The sequence below is a fragment of the Bos taurus genome, unplaced genomic scaffold (genome assembly GCF_002263795.3).
Source record: "Bos taurus isolate L1 Dominette 01449 registration number 42190680 breed Hereford unplaced genomic scaffold, ARS-UCD2.0 Super-Scaffold_1723_ScbfJmS_2085, whole genome shotgun sequence".
Taxonomy (NCBI): Eukaryota; Metazoa; Chordata; class Mammalia; order Artiodactyla; family Bovidae; genus Bos; species Bos taurus.
The window spans coordinates 9,083,545-9,100,095 of record NW_020192292.1 but is presented as its reverse complement, the minus strand read 5'-3'; the positions used below and the strand labels follow the sequence as shown (position 1 = coordinate 9,100,095).

Here is a 16,551-nt window from a genome sequence, read left to right as displayed (position 1 = left end):
TCTTTTAACTGAAAATTATGTTATTTCTTAAATGTCTGATTGTTTCAGCAGCTTCTTTGAATAGTGTTAATTTAATCAGAATTTTATTTACTACAGATGTTTGCCAAAGAGCAAGGAAGTGTTCTTATATTGAGCTATGTTAAACAATGGGGAATGGTCTGTGTATTTGTAAGTCCAGTTTGATGTTAAGTCTAATTATGTCTCTGTAGTTAGTTCCCACAGTTAACAGATGTGAATTGATGTCAACTGTAGATTTTTAATTGTTTTCTCATTGTTTCCTCCATCATGTTCCTTTTTTCTTTTATCCATGTGTAGCACATTGTTCAGAGAAGGCAATGGCACCCCACTCCAGTACTCTTGCCTAGAAAATCCCATGGATGGAGGAGCCTGGAAGGCTTCAGTCCATGGGGTCACTGAGGGTCAGACATGACTGAGCGACTTCACTTTCACTTTTCACTTTCAGGCATTGGAGAAGGAAATGGCAACCCACTCCAGTGTTCTTGCCTGGAGAATCCCAGGGATGGGGGAGCCTGGTGGGCTACCGTCTATGGGGTCGCACAGAGTCGGACACGACTAAAGCGACTTAGCAGCAGCAGCAGCAGCAGCAGCACACTGTTAACACATCATTCATGCAGTGTTTTTCTGATGAAAAATACCTCTTTTCTGTAAATATTAGAACAAATTTTTTAACTATAAAGTTCTACACAGATGTGTTTACTTCCTAGAAGGAACTTCTATTAAAGCTGTAGTATATATACTTTCAGACACTTTATGCATATATAAGAAGATAGAATCATACTACGCCTTCTGTCCTTTTCACTTAGTTTGAATAAACAATTTTTTTTAAAGCTGTCTACCTTATCTATCTTGATGGCTATCTAGTATGAACGTACACATTATAGTTTACTTAATCAGTACCTTTTTTAGAGACTTAAGTTGTAATCTGTTTTGTTGCTAATGTGATTTCTTTTTTGGCCTTTGGAATAAAGATTTAAAACACTTGAAAAATAAAATCATGAATGTATTAGGAGAGAATATAGAACTTTCTTCATAGTCATGGATTAGAGAGAGTTTCTTAAATCACAACAATAAACCCAGAAGTCATAAAGAATATGTCAATCAAATTTGACAGCAGAAAAGTTATAACACTTAGCAGACACCATGAACAACGTTAAAACTCATATTGGCAGGTTGGATCAAATAGTGACAACACACAACAGAATGAAGAGTCATCCTGAATAAAAAGCACATAGAAAGAATTAAGAAATATTGAAAATTCAGTAGAAAAATGGATAAAGGATGAGTCAGTTCATGGGAAGGGAAATATAAGTGGCCTATAAACTTGAAAAACTATTCAACTCCATGAATTAAATAGATACAAATAAAAACAATGCAGAAGTGTGTTTGCCTATTAGCTTGAAACAAATACAAATAATTAATAGCATCTGTTTTGGCTAGACTGTGAGAAATGGGCACTGACACACTGTTACGAGGGTGACAATAGGTACAACAACCACATTAGAAGGACAGTTTAGTGTTCCTCATCAATTCATAAATTGTCCATACCCTGTGATCCAGTGGTTGCATTTTCTAGACTCTAATCTACAGAATTGGCACAAGTCCATAAAGATATTTGCACAGCAATACTCATTGCAGCACTATTTGAAGCAAAATGTAGAAACAACCAAATGTTTTTCAATAGGGAAATGGTTAAATAAATTATGTTGCAATACTGTGCAACTTTTAAAATGAAGTAGATCTGCATTGGGCTGTCATGAGGAGATAACCAGAAAGCCGTATCAGGTAAAAAACAAAATTGGAGAACAAGATGTGTGTTATGATCCTATTTTTGATAAACAATGTTTCTTAAATGTATCTATCATGCTGCTGCTGCTGCTAAGTTGCTTCAGTCCTGTCCGACTCTGTGCAACCCCACAGACGCAGCCCATCAGGCCCCACTGTCCCTGGGATTCTGCAGGCAAGAACACTGGAATGGGTTGCCATTTCCTTCTCCAGTATCTATCATGTATGTTTACATAACATGGAGTTCTATCTCTGTCTCTTTCTCTCTCTCTGTCTTTCTCTCTCTCACACACACACTCCCATACATCCCTAGAATACACACAAACACATTTACCTAGAAAAATGTCTGGAATGTAACATAGCAAATGTTAACAGTAACTACATTCACTGTTTCTGCACATGTCTGTATGTAACAAATCAGAATTTGTTACAATGAACAAGCAAAGTATTATTTCTGTAAACATATGTAGACAGAATATGTATGTATCTAGATTATATATATTCTAGATGGATTTCTAGAATTCACCTAAAAGTGTATTTCTGTGAAAGTTGACAGTTTTAGAGCAGGGTATGAGAATGATTAGAGCTGGGCTTTGGTTTAATGTGGAGAGAGACAAGTACTGAGGAAAAGGATGGATGGCAGAGACAGTGTAGAAAGGAAAATCTATAGGACCTGACAACTAATTATATGTAAGTAGACAGATAACTGTGAGTTAAAATAGCTCTGTCACTGAAAAAACTTGGAGATATCATTAACCTGGGGAGGGAAACTGGAGGAGCTGATTTTGAAGGGAAAATCATAACTTTCAGAGTCTAGACAGATATATTAGTTATCTACTGCCTCCAAAATTTAGTGGCATAAAATAACAATAATCATGTATTATCTCTACGGTTTCTGCGGGTTGGGATTTCAGACTAGACAGAGTAGGGAAAACTTGTTTTTTGCCCCATGACATCTGCTAGGAGCTGGAATCATCTGATGGCTCTTTTGCTCACATGTCTGACAATTGATGCTTGGTGTCGGCTGGGGGGCCAAGCTGGCAGTGTTTGCCAGAACACCAACATGTGGCCTCTTCATGTGGCCTTCCTCACAACATGGCAGTTGAGTTCCAAGGATAATCACCCTAATAGAGAGTAAGAGGATCCATCCAGGTGAAAGCCATTGTCTTTTATGACCTTGCCTTGTATATCTCCCAGCATTGCTTCCATTTCATGGCATTGACCAGTGCAGTCACAAACCCCTATCCCCAGATTCAACAGCAGGAAGCACAGACCTCCTCTCACAGTGGGAAGAATATTAGTAACATTGTAGAGCATGCAGGTGAGATAAATAATAGGTATGACTATCTTTGGAAAATACAATCTCTCATACTCCACTGTATTTTAAAGTGAATGAGACTATTAATATTAATGGCTCTAAGTAATGAATTATCACTTTCAGAGTGATTTGTATGTAACTAAGAACCCCAGTAGTCCCCACGCCCCAGCGTAAGTGAATAAGTCATTATAGGTGAGGAAGCTACATCATTAAAGGTGGGGAGCATGATTCAAAGTATTTTTGTCTTTAACATAAAGACAATATCAAAAGACTTAATATAAAAATTAAAAAGACTCAAAGTCTTTAATATGGCACACAAGATTCTCTATGATCTGGTTCTTGCCTAATTCTTAGATTTAATCTTCCAATTATGTCTTCACTCACATCCTAAATATGAAGCATGTCAAAATATCGAGTAATGCCAAATTTCAAGAAGTTCATTCAAACATACTCTCCTAGCGTCAGGTTTCCCTGAAAGAGCTATCTCAAGAGGAAGGGCGAGGGAGAAGCAGGGTAGGACAGGGAATGGAGCTAAGCAAGAATGTGGTCTCATTTGGAGTCCAGCTTTGGGCCAGATCACTAAGGCTGTGAAGCACGAATGACACCACAGGGTGATCCCATTCTGAGGCCAGGGGGCTGTGTCATTGGCTGCAGTTTGGGGGAGGGGAGTTGGGCAGGCTGCCCACGTGGCATGGTGCCTTACCTCTGAGCCCAGGTGGCTCTCCCTCCTGAGGGGACTTTTCCGGAGCAGGGGAAGCAGCTGTGAGCCTGCAGCAGCCCATGTTCACAAAAGGGGACCTGGGCCGGGCACCAGCAGGGACCACAACACACATTCACCTGTTTCAAGGCCTCAGAGCTCCTTTATCCTGAGATAAAACTGCCTCTCCTTTTCTTCGCTGATATCACCTCCTCCAGGAGGCTTTCCCTGATAACTAGCTGACTTGCAGCCTACCCTTCTTGGCTCAAATAAAATCCAGTTACAAATTCTTTTCAATGTTTTCCCCCCACACATGTCCTCAAACAAATACTTCCCAGTTAGAGAAAAGGGAATAATTCAAAAGTGTTAATTAAAGCTAAACAAGAATTATAGGGGCAGGACTGCCTATCGATTATTGTGCTTAGGATGTTAATTTGACTATTTCTGGTTGGACCTATGCTATAATATATAAGATTTTAAAAATCTAAACAATTTCACTTATTAAGTATTGTAGCAAATGTTTAAAACAATTAACTCTGAAAAATACACACACCACGCACACACACACAAAACCCGGTTGCAACTGTCTCTCTAGCTTAGTATCTACCATATTGTATTGAAAGTATCTGCTTTATATAACCAGTCTTCCCCAGTGGAGGAGACGCTCAGATGAACAGGAACCATGTCTGTTCATCTTTTTGCCCCAGGCACTTAACAGAGTGCCAAGCAGAGGAGGCTGAAGTAGATATTCTGATAACCAAAACACCAGTAAGTAACTTCCTGGGTGGTGGTACAAGGCCCACCAGCTCTACTCAAAAGATATCTTCCATCCCCATGTGGAAGGGGGATGAAAAAACCTGGCAATATTTAGGACAATTAAGTGATTTACAACAAGGAAAGTAGCTGTAGAGTTTCTTGATACACCTAAGTTACAAGTACAGTTCTAGCATTGTTACATTGTAAAAGATATGTTCTAACATGGTTTAAAATGCCGTAATGCCCACAGCCTAGAAGGAGAGGGAAGAATTATGAAATCTGTGCCTTAGCAGGAATAGAAATGTTTCTCCTTTTTATGAGTGGAAATAGCTTGGTGCAAGAACTGTTGAAGAATTTTTCTACAGCATTTAGCCTCCCCAGAAGTTAAAAAAGAAACTAGAGCTAAGATGCAAAGGGCATAAACCAAGGGAAAAGGAATGAGATGAATTTGACTAATACCTGCAAGGTGAAACTCCTCAGTACCTGACGCCCTGGTGCATGTGGGGAAAGAGGGGGCAGAGGGCTCTAGGTGGTTGGAGGCCAGAGAGGCTGAGGGCTGGTAGTGGTGGGCACTGCCTTCTCTACCGCTGTTCTGGGCACTCTCCCCCAACCCCATGTGTGATGTGCCCCCCGCGGAGCTCCACAGACTTGCCTTGTGAGTTCCTGAACAAGTTTCGTACCACAGGTAACATGGGGTGGTGGTTCTCAGGGTGGTGAGATAGAAGGAGGGGAACACCACAAAAAGATCTGAAAGAAAAAGAGGGAGGTTCCAAGATCTCCACCCAGGGACTTCCCTGGTGGTCCAGTGGCTAAAATTCCGAACTCCCAATGCAGAGGGCCAGGGTTCCATTCCTGGTCAGGGAACTAGATCCCACACGCCACAACTAAAGATCCATCATCGCCACAATGAAGATGGAAGATCCTGAGTGGCCACGACTAAGACCTGGTGCCATTGAATAAATTGAAAAATACAAAGAAAACAAAAACAAAAAATCTCCACCCAGAGGCTCCTATGCCCTGAGTGGTGACGAGAGGTTACCCAAGTGGCAAAAGCCCTGGGAGCTTGTCTGGGGGCTTGCCTGGGCCAAGTTTCATCACCAGCTATTTTTATTTTTAGCCTATGCCGCCTTCTCAGTGTCACCAGGTCTATAAATGTCCATATGATTTGCTGTGCCTGGGCCAGGGCAGAAGGGAGGCAGCTAAAAAGTCTTGTGCTAGGCCTTGTGCTGAAAATTCACTGCCCTCGACTGGCATACGCCTGTATCTTCTGGTGCCCCAGGTTACCTCCATAGGGCACTTCCCTCAATTCTCTGGGCACCCCACATGGCCATCACCCCTTCACCAGCTCTCCTCCAATCAGGCTTCAGAAAGAGGGTTCCCTGAACACAGGTAAAATCAACAGGTGTCAGGAGCGCAGATAATGGCGAAGTCAGGTCTCTCACAATCCCACAGGGTGGCTTATCCAAAGGCCAGTCTTTTGGGGAATGAGAGAGCAGTCTCCAGGCCTGTGGTGGCTGCCTGAAGCTAACGGACTCCCTCCACCCTCCTCTCTCTTCTGGCCACTCTGCACCCTGCTGGGCGAGCTACTTCCACACTGGGCTGCTCTGAAATGTGTGTCTGGGCTCTCGGGCATCCCACACATCCCTCTCATTCTGGTGTTATTCCTGCAGAATTGAGGGGAGGGGAGCTTGAGCTGCTACATTGGGTGGGCTGACCAGCTGAAGGAATCTGTTTCCCCCCTTGCCAAAATGGGAAAGAAGACGACTAGGCCTTACCTATACGGAAGCTTACCCTTGCACACTGTGATTTAAGAAAATGAAGGACTCATCACTCTAGTGTATTCCCCTCCCCCAGATCTGCCAGAGTGGGGCAGCTTGTGCCTACTGAGAGACTTATTTTTCTGCTTTCCTCAGTCAGCTTGTGCCCTTCCACGCAGACTGACCATTTACTTTCAATATTCTCTCCAGCCTCTTGTAACCATGACGGTTTGGCCGATTGAAATGAAAGAGACAGACTCTTCACTTGTCTTCTGTATTCTGTTTTTTACTCTCATCTCTCCCATTTCACCATGCTGAACACGATCGAACAGAATCATCCTATGGTTCCTCATTGCTCCAAGGCTAAAATTCCAACTCCTCAAACAGGGCCTGGTAGGCCTTGCATGACCTGACTCTTCCCACCTCTGCAAGCTCATCCATCTCTAGCCATCTCCCTCCCATTCTGTTCCCCCGCCCCCAGCTACCCTACATTCCAGCAATATAGAACTTTCTTTTTTCCACTGGGTTCTTTCAATGTCTCACCATCTGACCACCTCACCATTGCCTACCTAGAACATTCTCCTCCTCCCTGGCCCCGTTTTCATTTCCACCAGCTAGCTCTCTATCACCAGGCTACTTCTCACATTTCCTGCAGGTCAGTCCTTCAGAAAACGTTCTCTGTATATTCCCCCTCACCTCTCCAATTCTTCTAGAATATACATTCTTTCCCAGTGCTCCCAGAGCACTATGCATTCCTCTCTCATAGCAACTTAATATAGCATTTTATCTACACTTTTTTCCCCACTAGAATGTTACCTATGTGCCCATGGACTATATCTATTCTTTTATTTAACACTTACATAGAACTGGACTCTGTACTAAGCACTTCTGTAAACATTTTGTAAACATTAATTCATTTAATTCTCATAACAATTCTTATGAGGTACTATTGTTATTGTCATTATGCAGATGACGAAGCTGAGACAAGAGTTAACTAATTTTTCCCAAGGTCACATAGCTAGTAAATGGCAGAGTTGGGATTTGAACCCCGAAATCCAAGTTCTTCACTGCTATAATATGCTGTGTCCCTTGTTCACCAAATGTATTCTTGTTGCATCTCATATAGAAGATCCACCCAAGGAATATTTGGATAAAGAAACCAATAACAATATTGTAAAGTAATTAGCCTCTAATTAAAATAAATAAATTTTAAAAAAATTTTTAAAATAAAAAAAAAGAAAGAATGGATAAATGAATAAAGATTGTGGAAATAACAAAGTCCTTAGTGGACCAGTGGGAGGAAAAAGCGGTAGCCACAGACTGAGACAGAAATTAAATTTAGGATTCAGAGAAGTTGAAAGCAAATAGTCCAAGCAGTATAGGAAAGATTGCTGGGAGAAGTGGCCAAGTGATGAACAGGCAAGTGGCAGGTGCAGGAGGAGCTCAGAAAGGCAAGGGACAAATGGCTCTACAGTCAACAAAGAAAATATAACACAGACAATTAGATTTGGCCAGGAACTTGCCCCTGGATCCTCAGAGCAGTTTCCAGAGTTGCTGGGGAGAGAAATCAGGTGCATGGCCTTGAGGAAGGAGTAGATGGTGGAAAACCAGACAGTGAGACTTTACTCTTCTCTGAGCAATGAAAGGTAGAGTTTTGGGAGGGGATAAGTAATTCAGGTTAAGGAAGGTCTTTTTGTCAAGATGTGGTGATTAGGGCTTGCTTAAAGGCAAAACGTAACAAATCTTTGGCAAGTCAGAAATTAAACCAACTCTCACCAAAACAGAGAGTCTGCTGTATGGGAGTGGACCACACCACAGTCAGCCACATGAAATGGAAACATGGCAAAGAATGCTAACATTCGTTGTGAAGGGAATGAAGGCCAAGAAGAGCAGTGCTTTGTAGGAATGCCTTCCTGAGAGATGTCCGGTAACCTCGGACATGAGGGTAGAAAGAGGTCTAGAATGAGGGACTATGGTGAAGTATTAAAGTCAACTGATTTAGAGAGTACAAGTGGAATAAAAGAGTAGAGACATGAATAAAAAAGAAGAAACTATGTTCAAAAGTGCAGGAATTCAATTCCTTCCCACTCAGTGCCTCATCTAGGAAAGCTCTTGAACTTCTGGACTACTGGACCACTGCTCCTACTTCACCTTTTATTTGTATTACTTTTGTCCCTGATTCATATATTGCTTTATGTGGCCTCTTCTGAAATGTTATTTTTATGAAAATGTTATTGAATATGTATTTTTAAATATCTATTACAAGGGAACATAGCAAATGAAGTCATAAACACACTTTAGTTCAGGACTCCATGTTGTGCGCAGCATAGTGCTGGGAATACACACCTTCATGTTTAAAATCTGATTACATGAAGCAGTCAGCCAAGCGTGACTGGCCACTCATTGAGTCTCTCCCTAGAGCCACACCTGAGCACATCCCTCAGTGCTTCCTCATTTACCTGAGCTGCACTTTCCTTTACTGAAAATTGAACATAATGCCACCTACCACAATGATTTCAAAGACTAAACGAGACTAATGTGGATGGCTGACACTTCATAGGTGCTCAATAAATTTGAGTTGAATCAGAAACCAGGTTGGCAAACCTTCCGTGTGTAAAGGCTGCAGAGACACAACAGTAGGTAGAATCATCACAGGCAGGCCAATACTTTGAAGTGCTCAACGAAACTGAAGAAGCTTGTGCACACAAAACGCCAGTTTAGGTTAACTGTGCTTTAGTTTCCTTTCTAAGTAGAGATACGTGGAATGCAAGGCCAGCAACAGACTTACAAATACTGACCAAGAGTGGGGAGGGATCTGAAGGAATGGCAAGTAAGTCTTGCCAGGAAAGAAGTTTGCTGCTTCTGAAATGTTTCGGTCTTAGCCACTGGCAGGATTGATCGATTGCAGTAAGCAGTTTTCTGTGCAGCCTGTCCAAGCATCTGTTTCTGTACTTCTGCACAACTGTTGCTCAAATTCACTCTTCTTTTCGAATTATCATCTTTAAAGAGCAAGCGAAAAATCCATTCAAGCCACCCTAAGTATCCTAACAGCTTCCAAGTCCTCTAAAGGAGGGTCCTTAACATTTCCCCTTACCCCCTGCCTGGGTTCAAACTTCAACTCCCAAGGTCCGCCCAAGTCCCTCCCCTTGCCCTGTCATCTAATGAATATGCAAATACCACATAATTGGCAGCCAATGGCGTGGGTTCTGGTCACATGGTGCCCATGGTAGGTGAGCGGACAGAAGTTGTGTGTCGGTGAACAGAGACAGCTCTCAGTCTGGGGCGAGCGCTTCAGTGAGCGTGGACGGATGCTCGGGTAGTAGTCTCTGCGGCAGCAGCAGCGGCAGTAGTGGTGCCAGAAGAGAGGAAGGGGGAGGGCCCCGAGGGCTACACACGCTCACATTTTCAAGTTCCCTTGTTGGGAGAAGAGGTGGGGCTGCAAAAAGAGGAGGCCAGGAGCAGTTCCATCCGTCCCGTCCCGTCTTCCTCTTGCTCCCTGCACCCTGGCTCTGCGAGAGTTGAGGGTTCAGGTGGCAGTACGCGGCAGTGAGGGCAAGAGGGCCAAGAGAGTGGGGAGCGGAGGCCAGGGGTGTGGGGGAAGATGCCCATCCTGCTGTTCCTCATAGACACGTCCGCCTCTATGAACCAGCGCACTGACCTGGGCACCTCCTATTTGGATATTGCCAAAGGCGCTGTGGAGTTATTCTTGAAGGTAAAGGGAGGGGAGGGGAGAGATGGGGGAGAGTTCCCGAAGGATGGGGTTGGTGGTGGATTTAGGTGCTTCTGTAACGCTGGTATCGCCCCCTCCACCCCCTTCCCTTCGCGGCCCCTCCGTCATCCCTCGTCCTGTAGCTGCGTGCCGGGATCCGGCCAGCCGCGGAGACAGGTACATGCTGGTCACCTACCGCGAACCCCCGTATTGCATCAAGGTAAAGGGCCATCCAGGGGGTGGGGCCGGGCGGGAAGCAGGAGCCAGTCGGCCTGGGCAGTCGAGACCCCTGCCCCCGCCCGAGGCGGTCCTGCGTCGCCAGGCGGGGCGGGCAGGGCGGGGGTGGGGTGGGGGCGAGGGCGGGGGGAGTGGTGACTCCGCAGCTTCCGAGGAGCCGCGGCGCCTGGGGTCGGGAAGGCGGCCGGGGGAGGGGCGGCCCGAGGAGAAACCGCAGGAGAGCCGGGCTGGTGGCGGCGACGGGCACAGCTGCCTCGGAAGATGGCGGACATTTTGCTTTTGTATGAACCGGAGAGGGAGACCGAGGGCGCTGCTGAGATGGAAAGGAGGGAGGGGAGGGAGGAGAGGAGAAGGTGGGCACGAGACGCGAGGGAGGCTGCGGACGGGCCCGCCCCTTCGGGTCGCACCGCGCGCGGCGGAGGCCGAGGGGCCGAACGGCGCCGGCTTCTCCGCCCCGAGGTGCTGCGGACTCGCGCGCGGGTTTTCCTGGCGCCCGGGCTCCGCCCCCGGCCCCTCCTCCCCACTCCTCCCGCCCTGCGCTGCTTCTCCTCCCTCTCTTCCTCCCGCTCCCCTCCCTTCCTGCTGAGAGCGTGGCAGAGCCGGCCGCCGGCCTTCAAAGATTAGACTGCTGCTTTTGTGCGTCTGTGGTCTCTAACCCACCCCCACCCAATGGAAAATCAGTCCGCGGAGCCAGCCTCCCAACCCCCCGGCCCGCAGAAACAGTCCTGTTCACTGCTTCTCCTGTGTCGGTCCGGTTAACCCCGGTCTGTTACCTTAGCTACTGTTAGTGTTTCATTGTAGAATTCCACCCAAGCCGCGACGGGGTGGGGCGGGGAGATACCTAGTCGGAACCCGCGGGACAGAGCTTTTGGGGGACCTGGCCTACCTACTGACATCATAAATTAGGTTTGTGTTAGTCACGTAGGGATTTGTCCAGGGAAGAGAAAGGAAGGAAGGGGAGGACTAGCTGTGCGCAGTTACAATAGCCAAATTCGATGACTTGATCCACGGGGTTCTGACCTGCAGGAGAGAAGTAGGGAGCATTTCACCTTCCAGACCTCATCCTAATGGTGCGGAGATAAAGAACTGCTTTGCCTGCAGTGGCCCGATAAAATAGAATTCAGACTATTAATGCAACCTGCTTAAGAGTCCTGCTTGCATATTGAAATTTTAAACATATATTACCATAATCCTTGACGTCTATTGCTAGATGCCCTCTTTTTCTCAAATTCTCTTAACAGAGCCGAGGAGGCACTGAATGTGTTATAATCCGTTTTAGCCGAGTGAGGTGTTTAAAAGAATGGAACCTACCAAACTGAATAGTTGGCTAAAGAGAGCTTCCTTCAGAAGTAAAACCGAAGAGAGACTTTACTTTTGTAACTCGTATCTTCGGTTAACAGTTTGATTATTAGGTTCCCCTGAAAACCATTCTGGTTTTAATGCTTTATTTTCTGTTTTTGATTTATCTATTTAGAAAAATGGAGCAAGTAGACATCTTTAAGAAGGCCATAAGTTTTTTAACATGTCAGTTTCCTACAAGGGTGTGACCATTTTTTTTCCACATAGAAAAGCAGATGTTTGTCCATCCTAAGTATGAAAGTCTACACCCTTGGAGTACTAATACAGATAAGAACCCACTGTTGTACTGTGGCCATTTGAAATCCTCCTTATTTTGAAAATAGTAAACAGGATAAATTACAAAGCAGTAGACGTTTTTTTCTTTAAAGGAGTAATTTAGTTAACATTTTGCTGAACAATATTGTAAAGTTAAATAAAATTAAAAACATTTTGCTGAACACCAAGACTCATAGATGAAAAATTATTTTTGATCTATAAAGCTTTTATGGCAATATTTACAGAATCTTTGGAAAGGAAAAAGAAAGTCTGGCCCCCCTCTTAACCATCATCACAGCTTTTTTTTTTTAACCTAGCATTGTAATCAGTGTACTATATTACTTTTGAATTCTACCTTTCCCATCTGCTTTGTTCTATGAATTATTCCAGTAGCCACATAGTCTTCATACTTAAAATTTTTCGTGGCCGTGTAACTTACCCATGGTATTTTAGATGCTCCAGGTAGTTCTGTGGGCAGAGGGGAAAAGTTGAATTTTGTTTTTAGTGGAAATTTCATCTGTCAGCTTTTTATCTTGCAATCTTGTACACTACATTTTATCCTGAAAGTAAAAAACATTCTTCTAAGCTGGCTTTGATCTTTTTTTATGTGGACAGCTATGTGAAGACACTGTGATTAACACTTCCAATTGCTAATCATGAGCTATCCTCTTCCTTACGCTTTTCCAAAGTCATTCAGGTTTTTTCTTTTTAATCTTATATGATACCTACATGTGCTGGGGAACAATTACTGATTTTAGTGATGTTTTTGTCATTTTGCTGTCTATAACTGAATTGCTAATGATATACCATTCTTGGTAGCACTTTCTTTCTCTGAGTCCCTTTCAGTCACTCTTCAGCCCACCCCATCCCTCCCCTCAGCATGTGGTAACTATTTGTTCTTCTGCTTCTAGGACCTAGCCATTTTGGAAGGTCTGAAATTTTAAGAACATCTGGTGAATTTTTCTTAAAAATTTAATCTAATCTTTCACTTGCTGATAGCTGGGAGCCATAAATGTCTGTTTTCTGTCACACCAATTATCAAATAGGTCTTTATTGACTGTCAGCAGGCGTCTTAGTTCCTACTTAAAACTTCACTCTTCCCTAGGAGTCCTGAGGTCCTTTCAGCAAAGTAATGTTAGATGAAGTTTATTTGTAACTTATTTTTCTGCAGAATAACGTGAAGTGTATTTTTGGGTTTCTCTACAGTTGGAGGGCTTTATCTCTTGTCAAAGAAACTGCTTACTTATTTCTCAGGTCTTGGTTATGTCCAACTGTAAACACTGCAAAACTGATTTTTTCCTAGTAGAAGATTCAATTGTATTGGTGGTGTAACAGGCATGAGTTGTGCATTTGGTTGGAAGGTTTATTCCCTAACAGGCGTGGAACTATCCCAGTATATCCACTTACAAGCTCTGACAATAAATCTTGTTGTGAAAAGTTACTGTGACTGGAATTCTTCACTAAAGTGTACTGTTAAGCATATGAATATAGTATTTCACCCAGGACTTTCGTAGCTTCTTACTGCATAGCTCTTTTAAAATTAGTCATACCTGTTACTTGCAGTCGCTTGACATGGGTGGAAGTAAGTTTTGATTTGGGGAACCGTATTAAAAGGCATACGAAATGCAAGTATTTTGTGCTACATCTGTTTCAAGTGTTGCTTTGTAGACACATTTTATACATAGTGTCACAAGTGTTAACACTACATTTATACAATGGTATCTCTAGTGTACATAGCTAGGTTGAAGCTGTTTAATATTTTAAAATTTCCAGTGTATCCTATAAGACTAATACATGGTTTTAAGAAGTGGGGTGGGTTTCTTTTCTCTTTTTTGGTATAATAGTTCTTAATAGATTTGGCTGAGGTTCTGCTGTCTTGTATGTTTGTTTGCTATGAGTCATAATTTCCTTTTATTCAGTGAATAGCAGAGGTAAGCTGTCACTACTACTAAGTCTGAGCAAATTGAGGGCGTCAAGAAGAAAGTGAGCCATGAGACTGGAGTAGATAATAAGTATTCAAATAGTTTGATGTTTGAAGCTACTTTCTTAAAGTGATTTCTTTTTATTGAAGGCAATACTATTTTTTTAAACTAAAACTGAGTCAGTTTTCTAGAATAGCTGGAACACATGTATACATCGCAGACAGACATTTTTTTTTAAAATATAAATAGTGGAGAGATGTTTCCAAGAAATATCCCAAGTCTGTAATTCGAAACAGAGAGCATTTGTAAAAGTAAAAATTTCCCTTGAGTGTTGCTTTTCACATCCTATAGCCAGTCTTGCTTACTGGTATCTGTGTGCCTCTGTCACATGTATCAGCAAAAGGCAGCATTTTGGCTTACAGATTTAGGAAGTGAACCTATGCTTTTTAAAGTGATCTTTGTGCAAATATTACTGGTATTTTAAACTAAGGCTTAACTTTGTCATATGCCCATGAGTATATTTTGTGGGCCTAATTTGGAAAAGGAGTGACTTCTAGGGGAGCCTTTCACTGTGGTTGGAAGCTAAGAAAGTGCTTTTGGGTGAAACAGCAGTAAGTAGCCCTGTGAGAACAATCAGAGGCAATTGCATCGAAAACTCAAAATGCTACAAAGGTGGTGCGTCTACTTTTATGATTAGTTGTTTCTTCCCTGACCATGTTCCTTTCACCTTCCTCACTAGCCATTTGAAAGCATTATTTTGAAATTGAAAAAGAGGGAAAAATCACACAAAAGAAAAGACAACCTGCTGAATGGGAGAAAATCTTTACAAATTATGTATCTGATAAGATGTTACTATCTAAAATCTACAAGAACTCACATAACTCAATAGCAGAAAAAAAAACTAAACAATCTGATTTAAAAATGGCAGAAGATCTGAATAGGACAGTTTTTCAAAAGAAGATACACAGATGGACAGCAGGCTCATGAAAAGATTGCTCACCATCACTGAATCATCAGGGAAATGAAAATAAAACCACAATAGGATACCACCTCAGGCCTGTTAGAGTAGCTATTATCAAAAAGACACAAATAACAAGTGTTGGAAAGGATTTGGAGAAAAGGGAACCTCTCTGCTGTCGGTGGGAATGTAAATTTGTGCAGCCCACTGTGGAAAGCTGTATGGAGGTTCCTCAAAGATTAAAGCTAGAAGTAGCCTATGATCCAGCAACTCTACTTCTGGGTATTTATCTGAAGAAAAATAAAAACATTAACTTGAAAAGAATATGCACCCCATGTTCACTGCAGTTTATTTACAATAACCAAGAAATGGAAATAACCTAAGTGTTCATTGATGTGTTGAATAAAGAAAATTGTAGGTATAATACATACAATGAAATATTATTTCAGCCATAAAACAGAAGGAAATCTTGCTATTTTGTGACAACATGAATGAACCTTGAGGACATTATGCCAAGTGAAATAAGTCAGACAGAGAGAGACAAATACCATTATGATCTCACTTAAATGTGGAATTGAAAACAAAACAAAAAAAGAACAAGCTCATAGATACAGAGAACAGATTGGTGGTTGTGAGAGGTGGAAGGTGGGGAAAGTTGGTGAAGGATGTCAAAATGTACAAACCTCCAGGTATGAAAAAGTCATGAGATGTAATGTACAGTATTGGTGATGATAGTTAATAATATTGTATATTTGAAAGTTGCTAAGAAAGTAAATCTTAGAAGTTCATAAGAAAAAAGAAAAAATGTTTGTAACTTTGTGTGGCAATGAGTATTAACCAGATTTATTGTGATCATTTTGCACTGTATACAAATATCAAATTATGTTGAAACCTTAAATGAATACAGTGTTATATATCAATTACACATACATACCTAGAAGGTGAATGCCTCCAGATTTTTATCCAGCCTATAAATTAAATATATTTTACTCGAAGGAATTTTAGGAATGAAGTACTCTGACTGATAGCATTTTTTCTTTATATAAGAGTAAAGGATGGAGGAATTAGAACTTTTAGTCAGTCAGTTTAGTTGCTCAGTCGTGTCCGACTCTTTGCGACCCCATGGACTGCAGTACACCAGGCCTCCCTGTCCATCACCAATTCTCAGAGTTTACTCAAACTCATGTCCATTGAGTTGGTGATGCCATCCATGATGGCATCAGGATGGATGAGGATGCCATCTCATCCTCTGTCATCCCCTCCTCCTCCCGCCTTCAATCTTTCCCAGCATCAGGGTCTTTTCCAATCAGTCAGTTCTTTGCATCAGGTGGCCAAAGTATTGGAGCTTCAGCATCAGTCCTTCCAGTGAATATTCAGGACTTATTTCCTTTAGGGTGGACTGGGTGGATCTCCTTGCGGTCCAGGGGACTCTCAAGAGTCTTCTCCAACACCACAGTTCAAAAGCATCAATTCTTTGGTGCTCAGGTTTTTTTATAGTCCAACTCACATCCATATATGACTACTGGAAAAACCATAGCCTTGACTAGATGGACCTTTGTTGGCAAAGTAATGTCTCTGCTTTTTAACATGCTGTCTAGGTTAGTCATAACTTTTCTTCCAAGGAACAAGCATCTTTTAATTTCATGGCTGCAATCACCATCTGCAGTGATTTTGGAGCCCCCAAAAATAAAGTCAGCCACTGTTTCCACTGTTTCCCCATCTTTTTGCCATGAAGTGATGGGACCAGGTGCCATGATCTTCTTTTTCTGAATATTGAGCT

General features: G+C 42.6%; 1 protein-coding gene across 1 annotated transcript in view; it reads left to right on the top strand.

The window, feature by feature from the left end:
- Positions 1-10,086: 10,086 nt before the first annotated feature.
- The window catches only part of INTS6L (integrator complex subunit 6 like), a 55,849-nt gene continuing 49,384 nt past the window's right edge, over positions 10,087-16,551 (top strand). The window contains 1 exon segment of the mRNA XM_024989337.2: positions 10,087-10,260. Coding sequence (XP_024845105.2) covers positions 10,087-10,260 — 174 coding nt within the window.